Raw genomic sequence first — 24,852 nt, forward strand, 5'->3', positions numbered from 1 at the left:
CAAAAAAAAACACCCATTTTAAAATAAGGAACATCATTAATTTAGTAAAATTTCTTTCAATCCTTTTATTTACAAATCGATGCGTCATGACACGTGAAGTCATAAGTTACCAAAATATTTTTTTTTTTAATTTTACATAATTGAATTCTTTAATCTTATTGTATAATTTTCATAACAGGTGAATTACAAAAGAAATCAATTTCAAAATTATCAATCAAAATATTTTTATAAATTTAAAAATTCACCATTGTTATTATTCAAAAAAATTTATTCAGTATTCTAGTATGTTTGATTTTTCTATGCTTTCTCCTATACTATTATTTATAATTATTTAGCTTTCCCAACTTCAATAATTTCTTAAAATATCAAACATTGATGACTTTCGTTTTTTTTTCCTAATTATTTATTTTAAAATGTACAATTTTTGTTAGAATCAAAAATATCCTTTGATCTACATGCTTACTCGAAATTTATTGTAAAACATTCATTAATCAATTTCTTTAATTCATTGATTTCATTGATTTGAAAATTTTTTGGTCAATGAATTGGATTTCTGTAAATTTAATAAATAAATTGAGCGCACTCAACACTTAAATCAAAAATATTTCTATTTAATATCCTTGTCTTTATATGCAAATATTGAATAGTCATTTTTAATATCCCTGGAATTAATTTTAGTGTTTAAGGATATAGAAATAGCTGAAATCGATTATTTTTTATTGAATCATTTATTTTAAATTTCATTTGAAGAAAAAATTATTCTGTACTGAATAGCCAATTGAAATTAAAATTATCGAACTAAAGTGTTAACAGAATTATGAATATGTTTAATAGAATTCTACAAAATGTTATTGAAATAGAATATGCAAACATGCAAGCATTGGTTTAGTATTTGCCGCCATTTAATCATAAATTTGATACCTTTATTTTGTGTAATTGAATTTAAACTTTCCTAGTTAATTAAACCGATATTTTAGTAGGTATTGAGAATGGGTCGATGTTCAATAATTGCATATATAGCAATATTTATATATAAATCTACTATAATAAATTGGAGAGTGAATTTTAATTGGTAAACTCAACAGGAAAAGTGCTTGAATGCAACGCATTATGCAAAAACAAAATTTTTATTGAAATCTTTAAAGTTGTTACTAGCAATAGACATAATTTCAATATCAATTAAGTTTAATTTTAAAAAAGCGGACGACCACCCTTGACATTCTGCAAATTTTTTTGTTAACATATGTATGCCATATATTTTAAAAGAATTCGAAAGTAGTTAAAAGTAATCAAAAACAAATTCAATAAGAAAAATCAAAAAATAATAAGAAAACTATATGTAAGGATTACGGACTTGAAGCTCAATAATACCATATTTAAAAAAAATCATTCCTATAGTATTTAATAATGGGAATACCCCGACAAATCAAACGGCGAAAAACAAATTAAGCTATAATATTAATGAAAACTTAAAAACTGAAAAATCAAAAAAAAAAAAATAAAATAATAAAATATAATACATTATCCTTAAATGGCAAAGCATATCCTTGACATTATTATATATTAAAATATGCTTTTTTCAAACATGTAAATCTATCTTTACACATCCTAACTGTATATAGTTGTATACATACTTGAATTTTCATTTCTTTTCTAAATAATATGTTTTTCTTTTTTTTTTTTTTCTAACATTTTGTTGTTGCTTTTGTTATTTTCCTTTGTCTTCATCATACCGACAATATTATGACGATACTGTCGCTTTTTGTCGGTGCATTCTATTTGAATTCCTTTAAAATATTGTCATTTAAAGAAGCGTATTCAAGCATAAATATGGGGGTTGTAAAATTTGGACATAAAAATAAATGATTTTAATAGCTTTCTATATTATATCTGAAAACATATGTACGCCTGTACATATTTATATGAAAGATATAAAATTCAGGATATTTTTTAATATCCTTTTCAAATGCAAAATGTTACCTTTATGTCTGTATATGTATGTATGTCTTATTATGAATATTATAATTATGTACTTTTGTGTTTTTCATTTGTTAAATATTAAGAAATTTTATGCGGTTTTATGCATTTTTTTATATAGTTTCATAAAATAATTTTAAATATTTTTAAAGAGATTTTTTTTTCTGTAAATTTATAAAAAAAATTTTTATGAAAGTTATTTTTTACATATTTTTATTTAATAAAAAATTTGATAAAGAATTCAATTCAGTGTTTTTGCAATTAAATATTGAGAAAGGATATTACAAGTTCCGAATATTGTACTTTATTGCCCTTATGTTTGTTTGTCGTATATACATATATCTCAAATATAAAAGGAACTATAACGACAATATTTCCCAAATTTAAATTTTAACCAAATGTTCTTAAATTTAGAATTCTTTTGGGCGCCCTTCACTAATTGTCGTAGAGTAATCTTTATTCCCAGTTATACAGCTAGCGCATTTCTTAAATTTCTTATACAATATTTATTATAGGAAAAAAGGGAGACAATGAGTCCGTATTTCGTCCAATATATTAGAAATTTAACAAAAAATAATATTAAAAATAAAAAATGGTGATGTAGAGCTTACACAACTTGCAAATATTTTATAGAAAGTCAGACCAATCGTTATAGTTACCAATGATTAAATAAGTTAGTACAATTAATTTGTAGTTATTCTTATATTGAACATAAAAATTTTAAAAATTTTAATTTATATATTGTGGAAAGTCTGCATTTGTTATTTCAATAACTTCACTTATAGTCGTATGAAAATCAGACATTTGTTTGAGTATTTTTTCTTAATTTGGCAGCTCTGCTTATTTATTAATAAAAATAATAAAGAGTAAATTATTATAAATATCTAAAAGTTTATATTCTTTCATATCCTATGATTGCTTTCATATATTAATATTGTAATCTATTGATATTGAAATTTCTATTGAACATAAAAAAAAATTAAATTTTCTAAAACATTTTTTAAATATTTTAAAGAAGATGATTACAATTTAATGTGACTATAATATGTCAAAATAAATTTAACAAGTCATTCTATGTGACTTTATAGGTGGTCATATAACAAAAATGTAAAAGAAAAATGAGATTTCGATAATGACTTATGAGTTTTTTATTCAAAAAAGTGCGTAAATTTCATATTATAAAGAAAAAAGAAGAACAAAAATTATTGAAAAATAATCATTTCAGCGATGTAAAGTGTATAATAATTACCATTATTTGATTGTAGAGCTCCAAAATCCGTTAGACAATATTGATGAAAAAATTACTTCATAGATTATTCTATGAAACCAAAGAGAGAATTCATTATTATGAGATTTCAACAAAATTATCTTTTGACGAAAAAAAAAGAGTCTTATCACGGGTCTTGAGACTATAGAGTAAAAAAAAAAAAGAAATATTGAAAAAAGAAAAATTGAAAGTCAATGATTTAAAAATTTTATAACTTTTTGGCCGTTTTGATTTTTGGATTTTTTTTTTCTATTTTCTTCCATAATATTTTAATAAGCTGTTTCAAAGTCATGACTTGAACTTCCTATTATAATTTTTATATACTTTAAAGTAATAAATGTTTGGTAAGAAAAAAATTGTATGTATACAAAAAATAGAAAATTAACAAAAAAAAATTTCCAACTTTTCTATGACTATCAAAAAAAAAAAAACCATCAAGACGAAGAAAAACATATTTTGGGTAAATCCTGTTATGTAATAAATTGATTAAAAAAGTTTGCCATTATCGACTAAAAGAGAATTAAAATCAATTTTTCTAGTACCGACCTAGGATTTTCAAGCAATTTTTATAATAAATCTATATTATAAGTGGCAAAAGCATCTCATGAAAGCTATACAATAAAGTCTATAAAATGTTTCTAAAAGTTATTACATGTGCAGTTGAACGTAATTTTATTGTATAGCTCTAATGAGACGCTTTTGCCACTTGCTCAGTTAAGAGAATTTTAATAACATAGTAATATTCTATTAGCAAAAGCTCTAATGCAGCAAATGTTACAAACGAAGAAATGCTGATCAAGTTACGAATATTTTGTAAAACACTAAAATTTTGCATTCATTTCGAAATATTTATTCTATTTTGGATTAGTATCAAGAATTCAGAATACATGTAAATTGATTTTAAGAAAATTTAACACTTAATATCAGATTTATCAATATCAGTGAATTAAAATAAATATAAAAAACCTGTCTACATTATTTACATATCTATATAGCATAACAAGACAAGATAACCATAATATTGTTATTTATTAAAATTACTTAATCCATAGTCCTAATTTTGTTTCTCTACTGAAATGCGAATTTCTCAAATCCATTTATATATTTAAAGAATAAATCGGCTTTATAAACCAAAACGTTACTGCTGTAAATATCGTAAGTATATACGATATTATTTTTTAAATAAATAATACTTCTTATGAGACTCATAGTAGCAGCGAAAAAATTTTCAGTCAAAATTAAATTTTTGTCATTTTTAATACGTAATAGAATTCCTTGAAATTCCACATTTTCACATAAATCGCCCCAAGTTATGCTTAAACAAAATATGTTTTTCCTGTGTTCTTTCTATAACTTTTATTTTTTATTATCTTTTAATAATTCTCTTTAACAAAAAAAAAATAAATTTTGATAATAACTTTTTAAAGGTCAAATCAAATTCTAAAATCAAAACATGGAAATTTTTTTTTCTTTCTTATAAATTTAAAAAGAAAAGATATACTTAGATATTTTTTCATCCAGTTCCAAAAGAAGAACCTAACAAAAAAACAAAAATAATTTTAGACAATATATTTTCAGTGATAATTAAATATTATTATCATTATTAAGTTATAATAATAACAAAAAAGAAAAAAGTAGAAAAATACAAAAAAATAATTTTTTTCTGTGTAAATTATTTTAATATAGAAAAATTCAATATGGGAAAAAAACCATTAAAAACAATTTCAAATGAATTTCAATTTTATTTTTCTATATTTTTAATGATTTATTAGCTATATTTTTGAATTGAGAGTCTCATAAAAATTGAGAGTTGTCCGCCATTTTGTTAGATTTTCTAAAATTATTTTGCAGGTTTCATACTATAATAAATTTTTAATTTTATTATGCTCTTAAATTTATTGAATATTAAAGGTGAATTGAAATTTATGATTGTCATGTTATTAAAAATATTCTAAAATTATTCAATATATATACATGTAGGTAATAAATTATAAGTATGTACATACATATATAGAAAAATTTCAATATTAAAATTCAAAAATTTAATAATAATTTTTCAATAAGTTAATTTTTATAAAATTAATTTTTCATTAAAATTCTGAACAATTTTTAAGTATAAATAAATAGAAAATTTTTGTTGTATGTTGTGATGCAAAACCATTAAATGGGAGAGGGTTCAAATTGTCTAAATATATATGTATATATTATATGCATACATTTATATTATTGAAACAATTTAATATTGTTTTCCAAAATTGTAATCGATAACGAATGGCTGATTAAAGATTTCGAAACGAGAGATGGAACTAAAAGGCGACGAATCACATATAGTTTCACCAATAAATTTAACAGATTCCAAACATAATATTAACTGCTCACTGTACGTATTCCTATAATAAACTGTAAATGCACCCTTGTATACAAAGAAGCAACACCAACGTGTTTATTTTATTTTTAAATTTCTTATAGCAAAATAAAGAAAGAAAATCTTATCATACTAGTATATGGAACAGATGAGTGACGAAGTCAAAGAAACGAGTTAAAATAGAAAAATTTTAAAAATTCCTTTCCTTATACGGGATTAAACCAGTGACCTGTCATTCTCTCTAGGCGGGACTTCTGCCAAACGTATTTATAATTACTCTTTGCAAGCATTTAATCGTTTACTTTAGACGCGTTGCTCAAAAATTATAATTATTAGATTTTCTTAAACTATATTGTAAACAATGTTTTTCAAATAAATAAGAATATTATTACCGTTGTGTAGTTACACATTTTCCAATTCAAATTGTTTGTAAAACACGTGTCCCCTGTATATATCCGTTATCATTTACAGTAGTTCTTCAGTATTATTCAAAATTTCACTGCTTTACTATAAATTTATTTATTGTTAAATATAAATATTTCAATTTTATTTATACATATAATATTATCTATCATGAATACATGCCCGATTCTTAACAAATTTTTATCAAAATTTAATTAAAATTCCAATGAACCTTCGCAATTAAAATCAATTAAATTTTATAACAAAATTTTTTAATAGAATGTTCATGGAATATGAATAAGGAATTGTTATACAAGAAAAATCTTAAACAAAATAAAGTAGTATAAAAATAAGAAAAAAAAACTTTTAGTCGAAAATCAGGAAGAAATTAAGGTTAATATGACCACAATTCAATCTTTGAATTAAAAAAATTTCCGTTTAAATTCAACCAATGGAAGGAGAGATATATATTGTTAATTGAGACCCAATAATATAGATTTATGTGGTTGAAATACGAAAACTGTTATTAATAAATTGGAAAATCGTAGTTCAAGTAAAATGTTATTGAATTTTTCACAATTTAGTAGTGAAGTAATTAAAAATTTTTTCTTTTCGCTAATTCTTATAATCATAAAAATGAAAACCGGGGCTAAGGATAAATGAAAAATATTGCGAACCAAAGGAAATATAAAGTTTTATTTTGTGGCCACAAATCGTTAATTAAAAAAGGCAATGAATGCGCAAATGTTTATTAACTATTCATTAAACTATAGGGACTAGGGAAAAGAGTATTTAGTCAAAAAATATGGTTTTTGAGGTGTCAAGGCTGTGTCAAGCAGCTGTATAAGGTGTTTTACAGAAAGTTTAGCTTTATCTATTTTATTCTGGAAAATAATTTGGATTTTGCAGCTTCATTTTTTTTTAAAAGTTTTCCATAGTTTTCTTGAAATAATTTTTTTTTTGTTTTAGTTTATACACTTTTGATATAACACACGCGATAAAGACCTTTAATAAAAATTTTATATATGAGTTTCTTTATTATTAAATCAAGTTTATTTTTTCCAATTATTTTTTTACCTATAAAATGAGAGAAACCAAAAATTAATACGAAAAAGAAAAAATAAAATAAAGGTTCCCGTCTTATTAAAAATGAATATCTTTAATTGCTTAATTTCATCAAAATTCCAGGATAACAATATGAAATTGCTTTTAAACCTAATTACACACTTATCAGAACAAATTCCCTTTATTTTTATCAACGTAAAAAAGAAATAATAATTTAAAGTGCAAAACTCATAAACTATTAAAAATCATAAAAATAAAAATTTTCCACCTCTTCTTTTACTAAAATGCGACTTCTAAAATGAAAAAAAAAAAATTAAAAAAAGATAAAAAACAATATTTCATCTTTAAAACAAAATTCAAAATCAATTCACAATAAATCACAAGAAGTAGGTATATTGTGGCCACAATATCATGATTAGGTATTCATTGATTTCAAGTGAAACCGCAAAAGAAGTAAGTATCGAAATATATACAAAAAAGAGAACAGAAGAATTCAATAAAAATCACCTCGTAAAAATCAATCACTTTTTTTACGAGAATCGATTTATTTTTTTTTCTTTTAACTTCATATTTTGTTGTTGTGTCTCTTTTTTGGTGAATCCCTCTGTTTAAAATATTATTGGGTATATTCTCATACCTCATTATTATCTCGTTTCAAAAACAAAAAAATTTTTTTTTTGTAATTCGCCCCTATATATTTTTGGTCTGTCTTGAATTGAATTTTAACCATCTGTAAATTATGTTTTCTTAGTATTATAGAATGTGGTTGAATATTGCGGTCTGTAAAGAATTTTCTTTAGTGTGATAAGAATAAGAGCAACGGAATTTTGATTATACTACTACTGCCACTCTATAATATTGGCAATTTTCGACTTTTGACATTGTTACAATATTGTTCAAATTATTAAAGTATTTCTATATCGATTTTCATAAATTTCCAATAATATTTAACGCAATTAAAACTACCATTTTACTAACATTTGGGCATTTTTAATTAAAAATTTTTTTTATAACACTATGTTCTGACAATATTTTATTTAAAAGTATCCACTTACTAAAAATTTAGTTCATGTTTTAAAATACTGTCATGCGGGGCGGGACGGAACGAAGACGATAATGCATTATGTGATTACGATATTCGTACAATTTAATTTATAATTTGAATTCAAAAACAATTATTCCTACACAAATAAAAATTTCCTTTAAATTATTACAAGAACTCTTTTAAAAATAAATAAAGAATTAACTCGGAAAGGAAATGAATTTATCACTGAATTGCTATTAAATAGTTCATAACTTCCGTATTAACTTCACGGGGCATCAACCACAAACATATTTTTTAATTATTTTAACATTTTCTTCTCTGTATTAACATAAAAACTCATCAAAAAAATTTGAATTTTTAAAGAAATTCCAATATTTTAATATTATTATTTTTATTATCAAAATATTTTTTTTTAAAATGATTTCCTTTCAAATAAATTTTCTTTTCTCTTCATTTTTTTTTTCATTTGATAATCAGGTCGAGGTTCTGATTCAAGTGATACGGAATCAGAACCAGGTATACCATTAAAAAGGAAACAGAGACGTTCAAGAACAACATTTACAGCAGAACAGTTGGAAGCATTAGAAAGAGCATTTAGTCGTACACAATATCCGGATGTTTATACAAGAGAAGAATTAGCACAAACAACAGGTTTAACTGAAGCAAGAATACAAGTATGGTTTAGTAATCGTCGTGCACGTTTACGTAAACATTCTGGTTCAAATGGTGGTTTAGTTGGTCATGGTGGCGGTAGTCTTAGTAGTGGCGCAGCTGGTAGTATGGTTAGTGCAATGGGACCACCATTAACAGCAATTGGTGGTCTTCCAATAACATCAATGACACAATATTCAGCAACAACACCAAGTAGTGATAATCATCCACATCATCAAATGCATCATGGTTATAGTGATTTAGTTACACCGCCACAGCATGGTTTCACTGCTACCGGATTTCATCATCAACATTCACATTTTACCGGACAAAATTATTATCATCAAGGTGAGGCATTAGGTAAAATTTTTATAATAAATTTTACTTTGATTATTGATTTTTGTTTTATTTTTTTTATTATTATATTGAAATTTATTTAAGATTTCCGATTTATTTTTATGCATTTTTAATAAATTGTTTTATAATAGATGATTTTTTAACAAAAGATCTCAAATATTTTGATTAATTGTTGTACATAAATAATAAAGAATAATAATTCTACTATATTTTTCTATTCATTTACAGATTATTCAAAATTAAGTATGGATGATTTTACAAAATTAACAGCTGAAAGTGTTTCAAAAATGGCACCAGCATTACCAACATCATCTGATGGTAGTAATCCATATTCAACAAAATTGGATAATTCAAATTGGTCACAAACTTATGGTTCTTTGCATGCAGCAAATCATCAAAATGCAATGGCTGCAGCAGCCTATGTTAATGATTATCATACAAGTACAAATTTACAAGCACAATCTGCTGCTGCTGCAGCTGCAGTTGCTGCCGTTGTACATAGTGGTAATCCATATAATACACAAACGGGAACTGCAATAGCAAGTGGTGTTGCTGGTCAAAATCAAAAATATTGGACATAGCAATCAATTCATATGTAAAATACAAAAAAACAATACACTTTTTAATTGTAATAATTATTTATTAAAAAAAAAAAAATTAAAAAATAAATTTACCCTATTAATAATTAAATATTACTTTTAATTTAAAAAATTTCACCTTGATTTCTAAAATAATCGTAAAGTAAATAAAACAAAAATTAGTTGAATTAAAAAAAAAAAATTTACTTTTAGTTTAATTTCAAATTTAAATAATACAAAAAAACAAATAATGCACATAATTTAATTCATTTAAAATTCTAGGAAAAATTAATAAATTTATATAAATTATATATTAAATTAGTGTAGGAAATATATATTATAAGAATGTAATAGTAAATAAATTTTGTACAAATAACAATTATAAAAATTGCCTGCTATTTTATTAATTTCATTAATTTGATCATGCCTTCCGAATCCATAACGTTTCATATCCTTAAAATGGCTGTTAAATCTTTCATCAAAATCATAAAGCGAAAATTTCGATGTAATACTCACTTTTACGCTAAGACGTCGTATATTTCAACACATATTATAAAAATTGTCAGCTGTAAATTCGTTATATTAAAAAAGAAACTAAACGTTATACAAATAATTATAAATTTCCATTTAGGATCTCTCGATCAAATTCACTAACTAATATTTAAGCCGTACTCGATAATTCATGAGGAAATATGAGTTCTAATACGAGATTTGTAAATAAGTTCAAATTAGTTCAGACACAAATGCAAGTTTAAGCTATCAACGAAAACTTAATCAGAAAAAGTTGAAACTGGAAAATTTATAATTCCTGTTAAAATAGAAGTTTTATATTAGCTGTTATTAAAAATTATTAAAATCATTTACTTATAAGCTCATATTCCATTATAAACATATACAACAAGTACGTATAAATACGGACACCTAATGAAATTGTAATATGTGAGACATAATTGTAATATATAAAAGAAATTTTTGACTGACATCTTACAGTACACACACGGAATTACGTGTTATATTACGGAACACGGAGATCTAAATCTGTGCTTGTGAGTGTTTAAAAACTATGGCCCAGCAACAAGAGAAGCTATAAACTATAGTATAATTGATGATTGATATAGTATAATTTGGTACATTTTTGATGATTGGAAATAAAACACAATTTTTAATATTTGCAGAGATATTTTTTATAATTAAATACTTGTATATTTCCACCATTTTTTTTTTAATTAATTTTATTTAAATCTTGTTTTTTTTTTTGTATTTTGATTTAATTCATTTAGATATGATTTGATCGAACATTTTACATAAAATAATTTAAATATATAAGATTTTTTAATTTTTAGCGATTTTTATTATTTTGTTTTACATAGTAGCCTATGTACATATACTTATTTTTGTTTTGTTTTTATATATTAATACATTTAATTTGTATGTATGTAAATTTCAAAAAAATAAAATTATTTAGCTTTCTTCTTCAAAATATATTATATAATTTACATAAATTATTATTTTATTTTTTTCAAAATATAATTTAATTTTTTTAAAGCTTTTACAATATACAAAAACAAAAAAATACATCTTAAGCTATAATCGAATCCTCTTTCATAGTTTTTCAGTTTTTGGGGGCAAAGAAATAGAAGACAATTTAAAGACTTCCGTACATTTTTCTTTACATTTAATATCAAAAAGATACCAAGGAACTATATAAAGCGAAAATTTTAATTGCATAATTTTAAAGTTTTATATTGTTTATACTTTAATATTTACAATATACATAAATAGTGTTATTTGTAACACCCTGTATTAATCGAACAATTGAAATCGTAATTAAAATTTGTTCTTCAATAATATTGAAATTCAGTTTTACTAATAAATTAAATCTTACAAAGAATTAACAAAACTGCTGTGATATAAAGGGTAACACTGTTGTAATAAAAAAATATATGAAATATTAATTAAATTTTTGTGATTATCTGTTAAAAAAATTTAATTATTTTAAGAGCATTCTTAAAATACAAATATTCATAAATGATTTTCAAACAAAATTATAACAAATTTTAAAGTTAATTAAGTATAAAAGTATGATGTTATAAAATTACACTAATTGCACTAAATCGTAGAATTCTCACCAAATATACAAAATTTTAAATATATTTTAATATTTAATATGAAACCGTAACTTTAATAATATTTATTATTATAATTAATATATTAATTGTAAATTAATAGGAAATTACTGAAATTTATTTTATTGTATGCAAAAATTACTTTTTAATATGGAATATTGTCTATGGGATCGAAGAGACACTGACATATTAGAGAGCTGATGACATTTTCATGAATAAAAAATTATATAATTTATATGTATGTGGGTATGTGAAATTCTGTTAATAATAAGTGTGTGTGTGTGTGTGCAGAGTCGGTTAATTTTTGGAAACCGCGTATAGAGCGCGGACAAGTCAGTGCGGAGATTGTACATATACAAAGAATAAATTTTAGATTTTAACAAATGGATTTGATTTTAAAATATGTTTTATTTTAATAACAATACAGGGTGTTTTTGCATGTATATATATATATATACATAGAATATAGAAAAATCAATTAAAAGAAGTGTAATAATAGGATTTTGTTCTTATTTTTATACAAAATTTCAAATTTGTTTTCTTCTATTTTCAATCAATTTTAATTAAATTTATTGTCAAAATTTTTGAAAACATTTTATATGAATTACTTTATTATTATTGAGTTTTCTTTTTCAACCATATAATAGCTATGTATTTTTAATTAATTATTATTTGTCAATATTTATTGATTTAGATTTTATGATTCCTTTTCTTTTTTCAAAGTTTTATTTTTTAAAATTATTGTCATATTTGCAGTGTGAATACAATTTTTGTCTTTTTGTTTTTTCATTGTCTAAATACTTGAAATGTTTTCTTTTTTTTTTTATTATTATTTTACAATTTATTTTTTTATATTTCATTATTATCATAATAATAACATGCATTGTATATATATATAGATATTTTAAAAATAAAAATTAATTATAATATAAATATTTATTTAGTCTATACATTTAATTTTATGTATGTATATAAATTTCATGTACTATTATAATACATACTTTATATTTTACAATTTAATTTATTATGAAAAACGAATAAAAATAATAATAATAATTATTATTTATTATAAAATTTATTGTCAGGAAATTTTTATTTAATTTTTATATATGTATATACCATAAATCACCAGCCTTAAAAATTCTTATTTATTTATAATTATTATTTTAGAAATAAAAAAAAATTCTTGATTTATGGTATTTTAATAATAAATATATTAATTTGTATATAAATTTTATAGATTTATAATAGAAATATAATTCGAAAAAAATTGCAAAAAATTATTATTATTATTGTATAGCAAATGAAACCAATGGTGTATATATATATATATATATATATATGTATAAGAAATTGAGTTAGATTTTTTAATGTTTGAAATTAAATAAACAAAAATGCAATGTTTTAAAACAGCTTCATAGCAAAACAAAATTATATACTTTAATATTTTATTATTAAAATTTTAATTATTAAAATATTTTTTAATTAATATTATAATTATTATATTAAAGTTCACAATTAAAATTAATAAAAACTTTATTAATTATTAAAAAATTTTATTAAACATATTAGAAATTAAATTTTTTAATAACATCTGTATTTAATAACATATTAATATTTAATTAACGCAACACTGCTAATTTCTGAAATCATGCAAGTATTGCATCATAATTTTACTCTCTCATACTTAAATATATTAAAGCAAAAAATAATATTTAATGAGAATAATTCTGCTTTCTTATTTCCCGAATTAAAAAAAATTACCTTTATATTAAAATTTTAATAATTTTGCAATTTTTTTGAATTTTTCATTTTGTATAATTTTAAATGTTATAGATTGTATATTGAAAGTTAGTGCAATTTTTAACAAGTGTTATACTTCATTTTAATGCAAAATCAAATGAAAAACTCAAAAAATAAATAACAAAATATATGACTATATGTATTTATATATATTTATAATTATATAAACTGTATAATATATGTATAAATTTTAAAATAGAATTAAATATTTAATTACACTATTTATAATTTATTCTTTTCAGTTTTTTTATTTCCAGTTTTCCTCAAATTATAAATTGTTTATTAAATTCAAAATATTTTTCTCTGATATGGAATTAATTTTTTTTTTCGTACATTAAACGATATGCATAAATGTCCTTGTAATGGAATATTATCATATGTAATTATATTTCTGCTGTTTTTTTTTTTTTTTTCAATTTTTATTCCTTTGATATGATTTATTTTATAAAATAGTTTTATTTCTTAATTAAAATTTTCATTTTCTTTGTGTCTTTAGAGTATGTAATTGTAGTATATTTGCGTATTTTTTATAATACGTATGTAAAAAGAAAATAGTGTTATTACTCATTTTAAATAAAAACCTATAGCATTTTATCGCATCTCACTTTACTATTGCATTGATTTAATATTGTGTCATGTAAGCTCTAATTGACATATTTATAGTTCACAAAGTAAAGACTATATAACATGAGCGCATCGTGACAGTATCAAATTAAATTTATTGTAGTCAGTAATTTTACTCAATTAATATTAAACTGTGTTCATTTCTCTTATGACAAATTTTCTCATTTTAATTTTATAAGAGAATTGGTGTTGCTATCATAACGATTGACTCTTTCCATATTATAACATTTTAAGTCGATGTTAATACCTATATAAATAATCCTGTTTCACTGTCTTGTTAAAACATTGTTATATAGAGATTGTAATATGCTTTAAGTTTATATTTAAATTGAGTATAAATTAATTTATAAATTTTATAATAGAATAAAAATTTTTGATTTTGAAAAAGTTTAAAATACACCACTTAAAGTATTTAAATATTAAAAAAAATTTTGTTCATTATGATATTATAGATTATAATATAATTTTTCTCTGTATTTAAATTAATAATTTTTTTTTTAATTTTTTCTTTTACTTTATATGTAAAATTACTACAACTATTATAATTTCTGTATATAATACTAATAAAATATTATCTAATATTCTTTAATTACATAATATTTTATTTTATATAATTTTATGTTTTTTTGTTGTTTTTTTTTTTTTTTGTAAAATCATATACACCTGGAAGTTTACAATGATATTTTTATTATTACAATAATGATTTTGAGTTTTTTCTTTTAAATTTTTATATAAGTTCTTATTTTCAATAATTTATTAATTATTGATATTAACTTTATTTTAAAATACATTCAATAGCAATTATTATAATTATATTATATATTACATATGTTATGTAAAGGGATAAATAATATGAAATCGAAAGTGATTCACAGAATATGAAACTCTTGAATTGAAATTAATAAATTGTAATTATATAAAATAATTTAAGTTCATTTTGTTAAAACAATGAATGAGCCAGACTCCGAGTAGAGTGAACCAGCAAATGTATTCCGTTTGTCAGTTCATGTTAATGTCGGAGCACATTAACATGTACTGTTCTACAAACTTAATTTCCTTGTTGAATTCCAATTTGTTATTATGTGTTGACCAAGAGCTTATTTATTTAATTTATCAATAAAATTAAAATAAAGTGAAATTTCATAATTTTTCAATGACGACGAATTCAACGAAATTTCACGATTTTTATCAACGCATAGATTATTGTGAACAGCTATTCTATAGGTATAATATTGTCAACTATTAACTCTTGAAATTATAATTGCGTTATACAATAGAAATTTGGCGAGAAACAAGCAAAATGTGGACATAATAATAGAATTAATTAGTGCATAAAATCTGTGAATCATAATTGTGATTTTATTCCGTAAGAACGGCATAGTTATAAAGTTTTTCTATTATTTAATTTTATAATATATTTACTATGTATATGGTATATGTGCACAATTTCTCCTTTTTTTTTTCAATTTATATGTATTTAGTGTTTATATATTTTTTACATTAAATATGTATATGTCTGTATATAATTAATATTATTGTCGCAATTATTTTTGAATAAGTCTTTCGAAAAAACAAAAATAGATTATATATATATATATATATGTATGTATTATAGTAAAAATTTAAGTTTTACATTATGTCCTTTTAATAATATTTATTGTAAATTTTTATGATCAAATACATATAATATAATAAATTATTATCTATACAGCTACATAAATATAATATAGATATTCATAAATGTATTAGTGTTTTGTATATACATATATAAATATAGTATTGTCTTAGTATTTAATTAAAGCATCTAACATCAAATTTAAACGTTGGCTACATTGAATTTCATCACTGTTGTTATTATCATTGTTGCTGTTATTGTTAATTTTATTCTTATTGTTATTATTATTATTCAATGAGTTATTTTCACTTAAATTATATAAATAATTTATAAATTCATCATTATAATTATTATCATTATTATTGTCATCATTTATATTTTTATTATTATTATTATTATTATTTTTATTATATTGATGTTCAGTAATATGTTGTGGGTCGTAAACTTCTCCAGTGTAATGCTGTAAGTCTTGGTGGTGTACCCCATCTAGATAATCCAGTTGATGTTGGTGATTTCCAGCTAATTGTATTGGAATAGTCTTGATTGTTGTAATCGCATCGTCTACAAACGGCCGCTGTGGGTTGTAGTAGTCGCTCTTGTTGGGGGTAATATCCGGCCTTAATATTTATTTTATTATTAATGGAAAATAGAATAAAATGAAAAAAAATAAAAGATTAAAATAAAAAAATTCTTTTGATTTTTAATATTTGGGAATTTTTTTTTTTATCATTGTTTTTATATTTTCGTCATAAATTCTCGTTTGAAATGAGCTTTTAGAATGGAATCTAATAAAGAACATTAATTACACATTAATTGTAATTTATAAAAATTACACATAAAAAGTACAATTACAAAAATATATATTTTAACAACAATTTTTTGTAAAAAAAAAAACAATTTTTACAAATTTTAAAATTGAATCAAATTCATGCCGAAATATGCTTAATATTTATAATAAGAAAGTAGGAAAAATTATGAAAGAAATTTAACTAGATTAATGTTATTTTACAAAAATTTGAAATCTTTAATTAAACAATTTAATAATATTTAAATAGTTTTACTTAAAAAGTTTAAAGATATTATTAAACCTATTCCGATAATAAAATATTCAATATAAAAACTAATTCACCAAGGAGGTGAAATATTTTTGGACTACTTTAATATAAAGTAAAATTTAAAAAACATGTATAGGCTTTACCATTTAATCAATAATTGGATATGATTGCAGAAAAATAATATAAGTTTTTAATTGATTTTTGAGAGTGAGGTAGCAATCATTTTCTTTAAGTTATTTTCATTTCTTAAACTATCCAATTGATCTTATAAAATAAACTTTTGACCCTTACTTTCAACATTTCTGAAATTTTATCAAACTTAGTAAAAAAATTATTTTAAATTTTGTGTAGGTCTGTATCCTAACAATAAAATAATTGAAAAACATGTTTCGTTAAGATAAAAATTAGCCCTCAAGTTAAAAGGTTTTTTTCTTAAAATGTTAAACCTATTGCAATAGAATTTCTAACGCAAAACTAAGAATAAGCAAAAAAAGAAATGTTCCTTACAAAATTGAATTTCATAGAGTAGCTTGGCAAAGCAAATTTCATAAAAATTTTTATTATTATTTTTTAGGGTTAGGTAGGCGAATCAAGGAGTCGGAGTTGAGTCAAAGAGTCGAAGTCGAGTCACGGAGTCAGAGTCAAAATATGAGCCAAAATTGGAGTCATATCCAAATTAGGAATTATTGGATCCAAATTACAGCTGGGATCGAAGTTCAAGCCAAGGAGTCAAAGTTGAGTTTCAATTTTTACCCATCACTTAGTTGAGGTCAGAAAGTTTAATGTATTCGAACACTAGAAGACAATTGAAAATTAAATAAGATTTTTCTTAACAACTGCTTTATACTCAGGACTTCGATCATAAGATTTATTCTATGAAAAATTCGTCAATATTTTATACAAAAAAAAAAATTGCAAAATTTAACTTCTTGAACACGGTCGGGTTCTTCATTTTTCCTATATATTAATTGTCAAACACATTCACGTGTAACACACGTGCAATGACTTCTAAGAAAGAAATTTCTAAGAATAACCATTTTATTACTTATTTATCCGCTCTTCAATCAATTTTAATCAATAGATTATTATTTATACAGTCGACAATCAAGTAAAATATGCCATCAAGATTTCAAAATATGAAAGAAAATTCATAATATGTGGTCTTTTAAAGATTATATTTGAAATAATCAAAAAAAAAATTAACAGAAAAGGATTTTGTATTTTTTTCTCTTTATATACATTTAAAGGACACACAATCGATACATGCTCAAAATACTAAATAATATACTAATGAAAGAAAGAAAGAAAAATAATAATTGAAAAGTAAAATAAACTGAAAAAATAATGAAAACAAAATAAAAACATTTCTTTTTGTTAAAAAATTTGGATCTAATATTAAAAAATATACTCAAAATATTCCTAATATAATACGAATATCCTTTATATATATCCTCTACATAATCAAACAATACTACAAGAATAATAAAATTTTCATATTCAATCATTTTAATAAAAGATAAATCGAAAAATTTAATAAAAGAAATTTGAAAAAAAAAAATTAAAATTGAATAAAATTTTTATCTTTTCTTTAAAATTTCAAAAATTTTTCTTTGTTTTAACTTTATAACAAAAGGACACTTACAATTCAGTTAACAATTATTATATATAGAAAAAAAAAAGTTCTTTCAAACAATTTACACAAGAACAAAAAGAATGAAGGAAAAAATTTCTTAATAAAAATTTTCTATTTCTACAACGTTTAAACTTATAAAAAGAAAAAGCATCTGAATTTTTTTTTTTTGAAATTTTTGGCGGCCCAATTTCTTGAAATTTTGTCGTAGGAAAAAAATAGAACTGAAAATAGAATTATAGATTTCCTTTTTGTATTGTTTAATATTATTGTTGACTATAGTTATGTGTATACGGTTTTATAGTTATAATATTGTTTACCCTATATATAAATATATTTTTTTTTTTAATATACAAAAGTTTGTTTTGTTTTTGATATGAAATAAATTTTACTACTGATAAAATTTTTATTAATTATTTAAAAATATTTATTTGGAAAATTGCAATTATTATCCGGCCTTTCATGATTTACGTTCGTAAGTCTGAAATTCAGGAAGTTACGAGTATTATTTTGTCAATTCTGATTTAATAAAATTCTGCTCCGAATATTCGTTATAGAATAATCATAAATTACATTCATAATGAAAATAACCCCTAAAAGTCTACGAAAGAAATAATCACACGTTACAGGCAGTTTAAGGAGAGTAATTTTTTTAAATTTTCAAGTTTTGAATTTTTTGTTTTGAGTTTAAGTTCTTCCCACAATTACCATGAACGGAAGTGAATTCATATTTGCTAAAAAAATTTTTTAATTTTTCAAAAATATTCAAAATCTAAAAAAAACTGCAAAACTTCGCTATTAAAAAATATCCTTTTTTATGAAAGTTGTTTACTCAAATAGCAACAAAAAAATATTAATAAACATTTTTAACAATTGAAATAAAGTACCCATTTTGAAACTTCGAAAAAATGGTGCTGCCATTGCTGATTCACAATCTTTACGAAAAGAATTTGTGATAATTTACGGGTCCATGTTGAAGTTAAGTTCGTAATTCGTACGATTCTATGATATTAATTTTCAAAAACTCTACACACAATACAAAAAAAAAGGTCCAATTACTTTAAGCGATTATTAAAAGGAGCGGTCACAACGGTCAAAACTAAAGGCTTTTTCAGGTTGCCGTGTATATGCTGTATGTATGTGTACCCTCGAAATCCCAAAAGCGAATTTTAAAAAACGGTTTTGTAGTGTCAAATAAAAAATTTGTTATTTTTTAATAGTTTTTGAGCCTACCGGTTATCAAAAATTGCTTTCAGTTCAAACGCAGTATAGTTTACCGAAAACTTCGGAATTTTGAAGAGCTATTAAATTTTCTCTAAAGTTAATCTATTTGTCAAAAAATTTTCATTTGTCTGGTTTTGAGTAGAAGGATTTTTATAAGAGAGCAGACGGAAAAATTAAACACTTACAATATATTTTAAAAATTCTTTAGAATCTCTGAACATAAGGGTTTCTTAGTAAAAATTTTTTTTTTAATTTTTAATTGGATGAGTTTTAGAATATTTTCATAGTTAAAGTGCAACAGAGAGTATATTTAGATCTAAACAATTTATGATTGTCAAATCAGAGCAAAGATAAATTGTAAAAGGTCTGAGTTTCAACTTTAACACAAAATTTCAAATATTTTGCAGACGCAAATTAAAATCCCATCATCCCTGTGTGATTATCTATAAATTTCTATCTGTCATTAGCAATTTCAATTTCAATTTCATCAGCAGTAAAATAAAGGTAGTAAAGATATTTATATATATAGTAGTTTTGTAGTTTAATTTGATTTAAAATTTGATTTTTATCCCAAAATAAAGAAAAAAAAAAAATTTTTTTTTTTTGTTTTAATACAGCCATCACCATCCATTTATGTGTACTCAAATAAATAAAAAAAATATTTATAAATATATATATATTAAATAATAATGACATTCTATTAAAATAAAAATAATATATAAAAAAGTATAATACACAAAAAATGACAAAACTACAAGCTTTAATATCAAATCCTACTGTTCGAGACCTCGCTCTGCCCGAGCGGCTAAAACGAGCACTTCTGACTGGTCGAAAAGCTGATAGCCATCCTGACCTTGCTAGTGCTCCAATATGACGTTTTTGTTCTTGTTGGCGAAAACCATAACCATTTCCACCTATTAAACCTAAACGTGCTAACGAACCAATATTACGTTTTTCAGCTGATGGTCTAAACCAACCATTTTTTGCAAGAGATCCTGTTCAATATTTTTATTTTTGGTTTTTTGTTTTTTTGAATATTTTTAAATTTTAATTTTTTGTTTGGTGTTTTTTTAAGTAGTTTTGAATATTTATTTAAAAAAAAATGTAAATAAAAGAATTTTTATAATACCACTTGGCTGTATGAAAGACGCTTTTTTATGTAAAAAAAAATATAAAGTCAAGAATAATTTTACAAATAGATTGAAGAAATTTAAATTCTCGAGGCAGTCCTTTTGGCATTAGCTATAAAATGTGAACAGCTGGTATGTCTTTCAAAACTTATCTACACAGTCCTGCAATTTATTGGAATTTAATAAGAGAAATTTCTAAACAACATTACTCAATTATGAGCGATAAAAGAATGTGCTATCGTAACTATATTTGACTCAAAATTCTTTAGGTTTCAAAGCCCAAACCATTTCCGTTTTTCGTTTCATAATTCAATAAATTAAAATCATAATCAAATTTAAATTTATTTTCAAAATCTTGACTTTATATTTTTCATTTTTTCTCACTAAAACATTTTAAAAAAAAACTTACCCAAAAATCGTTTTTCTTCATATGGTCCACCATATAATTGATTTAATTGATTTCTTAAATCATCATAATCCATTGAATAATTTTGTATTACATCATCAGGAACTTCATAATCACCCAAATCACCATAAATATCACGTTTTTGCCTTTGTCCATGTACTGGTGAATTTTTCAATGCTGCAATATTTTTCTTCTCCGCCATATATAATGAATTTTGACGTGCTAATGATGCAATATTACGTTTTGGTGCTAAACCTAAACGTGCTAATGCTGCCAAATTTCTTTTACCATTATTCGGTAATTGAAAATCTCTTGCCAATGTACCAATATTACGTTTACCAATATAACCAGATTTTGCTAATGAACCTAAATTACGTTTATCTTCCCATTGTTGTGATTGATTATCATCATAAATTGTATCTGGTTCTTGTGTTGGTAATTGTCCATTTTTAGCTAATGTTGCAACACTTCTTTTAATATCATCATATGCATTTGATCTTAACATCATACCAGATTTAGCTAATGCACCCAAATATCTTTTACCATAACTTGGATAATTACCGGCACGAGCAAGAGAACTAACTGAACGTTTATCTTCATCAAAATAATCTGTTGATGAATCATCAATTGTTTGATATGGTATATCAGAATTTTTATTTTGTATCATATAACGTAATTGATCTCGTAATGCATTCGCCTGAAAGTATGCAATTTTTTCTTTTTTCAATGTAGAATCTGATAAAATTTTAAGTTAAACAAAATGATTATTTTAGAAGTAATTTTAAAATGCAAATAAATAAATAATTCTGCTTAAATAATTTTTTTCAAATTTGTTTTAACAACAAATATATTTAAAGCTTTTAGAGTAATCATACAAATTCATTCTATCGTGAAATAGCACTGAATTTATTGCAAAAATATTTAAATAACTGAGACAGAGGAAATCTGTTTACTCATAAATTGTTGAGTCAACTTTTAAAAATGAATTTTGTTAATATATAAAAAAAAACTATACAATCAACTCATTTAACTGAGCTCTTAAGCGCTAAACATTTTCATTTCAAAGAAACTTGATTTCTTTTCGGAAATGCGAAGTAATAAAAATTGCATTACTTAATTTTTTGAATCTTTTTATTATATAAATATTTGTTTTTTCAACAAACTGACATAGAAAAAATCTTTTATCAGTAATTTATGCAAATTTATAAATGCAAAGAAAAAAAATTCTAGAAAAGCAATAAAAATTTTATCCTTTAATATTGAAAACCTTTAATTTATATTCGAAGTATCTAAAAGTATAGTTATAAGAAAAAAGCATTTTAAAAACCGAAATGAAATACAAAAACAACTTACGTGCATTTGATAATCAGGATTTGGATTTAATATTTGCTTCACTAACGATTCCAATTCACATGCTGAAAGTCCTTTATCCTCGATACCTTGAGGTGTGACCTAAAACGATAAAAAAGGCTTGATAAATACTGCAGGCAGAATCATCAGAAGAATGAAAATGTCATAATAAAACAGTATTGGAAGAAAGCTCAATAATAGTATTGAGAAGAAAAAAAACTCTACAATAAAATCAATCAATTTCAATTGTTTCTTTTTTTATGAAAAAATTCATATAATGCGTAACGCTTTATATACAAAGATTATTTATAGATAATAGATACTATGATTGCCTTGTTATATGTAAATAAATTTTTCTATTGTTTGTTAATGTTAATTGTGTACAACATATGGGGTGACTATATGAGTTCTATGAATTTTTCAAAAAAATTCATTTCTTATTAAATTTGAATAAAATAAAATTTCATCCCAAAAGAAATAGGTTGTACGCTAAAATAGGTTGTTCAATAAGAGCGATAGAAAAAACTACAATATCAAATCTTTTCACAATAATTTTATAAAAGAAATCAATATTTCAATATTGTTGAAAACGATTTTAAGAATAGCAGGATCTTGTTTGCAATAACAACTATGTGCATGTTATGCATTTTGCCTAATAGTTTGGAAAACATTATATGCATGTTGCCTAGTTATCTATGTTGGAAAACATTAATTGTTCTTGTAAAATCTAATTTACGTATTTATATATAAGATTCAAAACTTCCAAAAATAAATATTGAAATTGATAAAATTAAATTAAAATCTTTTTTATGAACAGGTTCAAATCAATATTCAATATTATCATTCATATTTTCTTGTAAGTATCATCAAAGATTCTGCATAAATCTTTGTTTGTGTATACACACAATATGCACATAGGAAAATTGTATTATCCTTATAAACTGAAAATAGAATTAAATTTTCTAAAATATATCCTTGTATATCAAAAAAATAAAAATCTTAAATACGTAAAATACTTGTTGAGTATACCAAAATATTTCCTATACAAATGTATATAAGAAATTAGATTACTAAATTTTCCGAATTTTTAAGTCAATTAAGAATTTTTGTTTTTCCAACAAAATTTCCAAATAATTTCCTAATTGAATATGATTTTATGGTTTTATTGGTATTACAAGAACTTTTAAATTTTTAATTGATTTAAAAATCATTCTACTATTGTTATACTAGATATAATTGGTAAATTCTTTAAATTGCCGACAGGATTAAACAAAAAAAAAATACAAGAAGGCAAACTGTATAATTTTTTTCAATATTCTAAAATGTCACTTCAATATCATATACAGTACATTTTAAAGGATATAAATTTGGAAAACGAAAATCAATTCTAAATTTGATCAAAATTTACAAAATAGGTAATTGGAGGTCGAAGTAGTAATTTTCGAATTGAAAGCAAATTTATTACACTTATAAAAAATTGTTCATAGAATTAAAGATATGCCTTCAAATATCTTCATCATAATCACTCATAATTTATTTTCTGTGATAATAAACTACTTTCAGTGTTTTTTCAGTAAAATTACCATATACATGCTTAGATATTAAAACTATACTTAGTTAAATTAATATTAAAATATATTTGGTTTTATTATACAAGAAAGCCGTTTCACAGGCGTAGGCGTACCCAAAACAAAATGAGAAAAAAAATCATCGAAGAAAGTGAAATAAAATCAAAATTGCGGAGATTATTCAAATCTGAAATCTTAAACCTTAAATATATATAGGAAATATCTTATAATTTTTGTGATGAATATATGAAATTTTTCGATATTCTTCGCCTTTTAATTTTATTAAAATATTCGAAAACTTACCAAAAATAAAAAATTTTGTTTTTTTTTTTTAGTTTACACATCAATTGTTAAATATAATTGAGTTTTTATCTTAGAAATTATATTTTCTTAGAATTTAGTTTCTAAGATGCATGAATAATGGTAATAATAAATTCTCAAAAATTTTAGCGATACTTTTATACCATCATAACATTAAAATCACCATCGTATATAAAGTTTCTGCATTTCTAAAAATTCAATATTCTATTTAAATCAACTAATAATCATATTATTACTGTATTTATTTTGATATATATCTATATATACATAATATATCTACTTATATACAAAAA

At 22.5% G+C, this 24,852-nt stretch overlaps 2 protein-coding genes across 6 annotated transcripts in view; one reads left to right on the forward strand and one right to left on the reverse strand.

Moving 5' to 3' along the window:
- The window catches only part of LOC129614133 (protein gooseberry-neuro-like), a 46,285-nt gene extending 36,575 nt beyond the window's left edge, over positions 1-9,710 (forward strand). The window contains exons 4-5 of the mRNA XM_055528535.1: positions 8,599-9,120; positions 9,358-9,710. Coding sequence (XP_055384510.1) covers positions 8,599-9,120; positions 9,358-9,710 — 875 coding nt within the window. The remainder of the gene's footprint in view (positions 1-8,598; positions 9,121-9,357) is intronic.
- A 5,195-nt stretch (positions 9,711-14,905) lies between these two features.
- LOC129614125 (neuropeptide-like 1) overlaps positions 14,906-24,852 on the reverse strand; it is a 64,085-nt gene continuing 54,138 nt past the window's right edge. For 3 of the 5 annotated variants that reach the window (XM_055528524.1, XM_055528526.1, XM_055528525.1), the window contains exons 3-6: positions 22,674-22,772; positions 21,324-22,017; positions 20,572-20,779; positions 14,906-16,492 (exon numbers count right to left, since the gene is read on the reverse strand). In XM_055528524.1, coding sequence (XP_055384499.1) covers positions 16,045-16,492; positions 20,572-20,779; positions 21,324-22,017; positions 22,674-22,772 — 1,449 coding nt within the window. In that variant the 3' untranslated portion in view covers positions 14,906-16,044. Of the gene's footprint in view, positions 16,493-20,561; positions 20,780-21,323; positions 22,018-22,673; positions 22,773-24,852 lie in introns of all 5 variants that reach the window. The other 2 variants (XM_055528527.1, XM_055528528.1) reach the window with 2 other exon arrangements.

The sequence above is a fragment of the Condylostylus longicornis genome, unplaced genomic scaffold (genome assembly GCF_029603195.1).
Source record: "Condylostylus longicornis isolate FDR11 unplaced genomic scaffold, ASM2960319v2 ptg000101l, whole genome shotgun sequence".
Lineage (NCBI taxonomy): Eukaryota > Metazoa > Arthropoda > Insecta > Diptera > Dolichopodidae > Condylostylus > Condylostylus longicornis.